Source organism: Rhagoletis zephyria, unplaced genomic scaffold, assembly GCF_001687245.7.
Source record: "Rhagoletis zephyria isolate East Lansing unplaced genomic scaffold, Rhagoletis_zephyria_1.1 Rzeph_scaffold_12529, whole genome shotgun sequence".
Classification (NCBI taxonomy): Eukaryota; Metazoa; Arthropoda; class Insecta; order Diptera; family Tephritidae; genus Rhagoletis; species Rhagoletis zephyria.
This window is the reverse complement of record NW_016169603.1, coordinates 9,056-13,299: the sequence shown is the minus strand read 5'-3', so window position 1 is coordinate 13,299 and position 4,244 is coordinate 9,056. Positions and strand designations below refer to the sequence as shown.

The window sequence follows — 4,244 nt, the reverse complement described above, 5'->3', positions numbered from 1 at the left end:
CACTCTGTTTGAGTTTTCGCATTCAACTCTTCATGCACTCGCAATGTCTCATTCTAATAGCACTCACGATCGCTTTGACACTTTTAAGTATTCGTTCGGCGTTCATGCCTATGTTGGCGATATTTTTTTATTCCGTACCTCTTATCATAAATTTGATTACGAAGCTGCATGGGAAAGGTACATTTTCAATACCTTTTATATCTACGACTCAACTTGATCGAACTTTCATTCTTCGCATATTCACATTTGTATAGGTCAATGGTTTGCCATCGCTGTCATCGCGAGCCAAATAATATCCTTCCTCTACTTCTCATATGTGGCACAATTTTTATACAATTTGTTAATACCGATAATGGGACGCATAGGAACCACCCTTAATCCTGATATAGTAATCTCCATTGTTGCCATCATCTTTTCTCTGCTCATTGCTGGATTTTTGGTAAGTTAACGAATTATTCGCACTGGCATTTTTGTTTCATACATACTTACATATATGAGCTCCTTTTCAGATGCCACTCTATTTTTTGTACCGGAAATCACGCACTATCATTTTTTGCTTCCTGGGCAGCACTTTACTTTTCATTATATTGGCGATTACACCGATCGGTTCACCCTATACCCCGAGACTAGCTCCGCAACGTTATTCAGTTCAGGTAAGATTTAATCGATTTAAAATAATTTACAGTTTTAGCTTTATATACACATATGTATGTTTGTATGTATGCAGCATGCAAATCAAATATATTACAATGCCGATGGCAGTACGTTCTTCAGTGATTCAGCCTTTTATGTGTATGCAATTGATCGACACATCAATACAGCAGAAGGTACGTATTTACATACATATATGACGCTATAGAAATCGATATCATTACGTTAAATACATACCTTTATATGGACCAATCCATGTCAATTCCAAACATTGGAATCCACCATTTTTTATTTGGATGAATTTTGGCCAGAACTTTTTTATCATACTTTATCATCTTGGTGATATTTGAGGCTATAAAATAAAATACATATATTAAAAATATTCAAAAAAAAGTTACAGTATTTTGAAATTGGAAACACCGCAAAAGCTAAAACGTATGTACATTAGAGTGGTCCTGTTTTTGTATGGGCACAAAAATTTTCATCCTAGAAAACGGCGCACCACCTTAGTTTTTTTCTTTTGATATTTGAAATATCTATACCAATTTTCAGTTTTTTACTACAACCAATACAAGGTGCTCAATCACTTTGAAATCCGCTACTGGCTCGCTGTGAAACTGGCAAAAATATTAGTGGTTTTTATAAAAAGCTACTGTTGCCATGACAACTGAAGCTTTTGATATTTTAATAGATAATTTAAATTTGAAATGCTCTTAGGTTACTTAAACAATTGTTTGATTAATATATGTACACTTTTTCCTTTTGTGCTTTTAACAAGAGGAAAAATTTTGGAAGGTGCCCCAAACCCTATCTGGGAAAAAATTTTTTTGAACCACTCTAATGTGCATACTTAGGTACATATAGAAATTGCTGGCTAGTTTTTTATGCAGTAAAATTAAACTAAAATTGTTTAACATAATTTTATTTAGGTGTTATAAAAAAGTTCCCAAGTTCAAAATACATAATTCAAAAAAAAAAACTAAAAACATCTTTCTGAAAATTTCAGATCTTAAAAGATCAGTTAGAAAGTAAGTAAAAAAATGTTGACAAAAATTGTTATAAGTTTTCCTTTTACGATATTTTTAATTTCAAAATAATGTAATTTTTTTTTTTTTTTATATACATACTTATTTTCTTTATAGCCCCAAAATATTACCTTTAAAACGAGACCAGCAATTGAATTCCGGCAATCGCTTTGCTAAATCATCGTCACACTCAGCACTATCGCCTAAAAGTATACAATTAGCGATAGCGAATGTTGCAATCCGGCTGCATTCGTTTCTCCCTGGAATCCTAGTAGAAAATCTATTGTCAAAGCAGAATAATTGACTGAAATCCAGAACTGGTGCTTTCAATCTGGTTGCGTTGCAGCTGGCTTGAAGTTTATTGTAAAGGTCCGCTGGGAAAAAGATTTGGTGCAGGTAGTAATTATTAAAATAGAGGTTGCACCCTATCTGAGTTGCTCGTAAATATACATATGTATATATGTGAACTTGTCCAAGGCCGGCCACCGCAGATTAGTTCCAGTGTACTAAGTATGTGTGGTTAAGTTCGCCCATTTCTGCCTTACAGGCTTTTCCGAAACGATCTGTAACATTACGATTACATTTTTACTTCTTGCCTACAATGTCACCGCTATATTTGACATCGTTAGAGAGCTTGAGACTCGTCCCATTATGAGAGAATGACTGAAAATACGGTGTGCGGAACTTTCTTGCAAATACTCAGTACAATTTCGGTCTTGGCGGGATTAACGTTAAGTCCTCTCTCCCATGGGCAGCTATTTAGAAGACAGAAGGCGTTCTATAGAAGTTCACAAAGTATCTGGAGATGGAAAACGTGAGAGGAGTCTAGGCTCGTTGTGTCCACAACTTGAGCACATCCACGCCCTACCTCCGAAGGCACTATTGAAATTTCTGAGGGATCTAAGCTTAAATGAAGTGTTGTGAAGAGAAGAGGGCACAATAGACCACCAGGTCGCAGAGTACACCTCACATTAATATCTATATATCTATCTATCTATCTATCTATCTGGAGATGCGTATGCCAATACTTGACAGCCGGTATTGCGCTGTCTGCATTTCAGAGTAGAGCGCAGAAGACTTCCCCCTAAGGGCGGCCCTCTCGTTGTATATCTTGTTATGGATACGCCCCCCATCTTTAAGGTTATAATTCTCCTCTTTACGGATTCCACCGGTACGGTTTTTAAAAAGTTGAGAGTAGGTTAAATATGCGACATGTTTTCATGGAGCCAGCATAATTAGCCATAGCGTTGGTATGCAGTTTCCCTTCTACCCCTTTGTGTCGTGGCTCAAAAGCCGCTGCTTGAACGAAAGCAAGAATAGTATACACACTTTGGATAGAAAATATAATTCACAGTGCACAACAAAAGCAAATAAATAACTATGAATAGGTCTAAGTGTGTATGTGCATACCTAAATTGCTGTTAAACAATAAATATGTATATTTTCTAAATAAATGAACCGTTATCTTTTCAGAGGTCATAAATCATTTTAAGGCAGCTCACGATATTGACGATGCTTGCAGCGACGGAATGGCATGTGAGCTCAGCAAACCCAGGTGGGCTATGAATATTCTAAACTACCTAACTACATACAAATAGACGTGACGCTTAAAGGACTATTGACAACCATTTTTCTATTTTTAAGTATTTTTTATACAAAGGGCAGTTTCTGGCTACCCGTCGACGAGTCGCCTATTCTACCAGGCGAGAAGCCGCTCCTGGCGCTCACTGCCAAGACTATGTTGAATGCAACAAACATACACCGTTACAATTTCACCCTAACAGGACCAGATCATTTGTCAATTTTGATTAAACCAAAAGCTTCGACTAAGATTATAAATTGGTCTTTCGACCAAGCCGTGTTGAAAAGAAAGGAATACTATTTTGTGTTTTCATATGGCAAATATATTAAACCACTGGAGTTTTTTATGGATTTGGAGGTGCCTATTTTTTTTTATTTTTATTATTTTTATTTAATGTTTTTTTTTTTTAATATGAACTTTTCAGTCACCTGCGAACGAGTCGGCCTTGGCAAATTTAGAAATTGCTGTTTCTGGCAACTGGATACACCAATCAGTGCAACGTACCAAAATTTATGAAGAGTTCCTAAAAAGTTTTCCAGCTTATACGACACTTCAGAGTTGGGTTGCCATCTATGAAAGTTGGTTATTTTGAGGTGTCGCAATGGTGAAATTTACGTATTGATGTATGTGTGGCAGCAATATTTGTATTTCTTTGAATAAAAATTAATTAATTAGAAAACTACTGAACTGATCGACTCCAAGTTCCTAGCATATGCTTGCACTAGTTTCTACTGTGCCGGCAGATGGCGTCAGAGCCGAGAGCGTTGCTATTTAGTTGTCCACCAATGTACAGTGTTACCAGTAAATATTCACACAAAAACGAAGTGTGTTTTCTATTAATCAAAGCTGTATTAGGAAAAGTTAAAACGGCTACCAATTTTAAGGCTAGTATGCAGCTCTCAAGATGACGGCCAAGAAACAAATGTCCATTATTTCGTGTGTGTGTCCAAAAACTTTTGACATCTGATGCTTCACAGCCTGTTGCC

At 36.3% G+C, this 4,244-nt stretch overlaps 1 protein-coding gene across 1 annotated transcript in view; it reads left to right on the top strand.

The window, feature by feature from the left end:
- Positions 1-3,850, top strand: part of LOC108377687 (endoplasmic reticulum metallopeptidase 1-like) — a gene marked incomplete at its 5' end in the record, with an annotated part of 6,813 nt that extends 2,963 nt beyond the window's left edge. Inside the window, 7 exons of the mRNA XM_017633952.1 lie at positions 14-177; positions 255-439; positions 510-653; positions 728-827; positions 3,150-3,231; positions 3,321-3,615; positions 3,683-3,850. Coding sequence (XP_017489441.1) covers positions 14-177; positions 255-439; positions 510-653; positions 728-827; positions 3,150-3,231; positions 3,321-3,615; positions 3,683-3,850 — 1,138 coding nt within the window. The remainder of the gene's footprint in view (positions 1-13; positions 178-254; positions 440-509; positions 654-727; positions 828-3,149; positions 3,232-3,320; positions 3,616-3,682) is intronic.
- Positions 3,851-4,244: the final 394 nt, after the last annotated feature.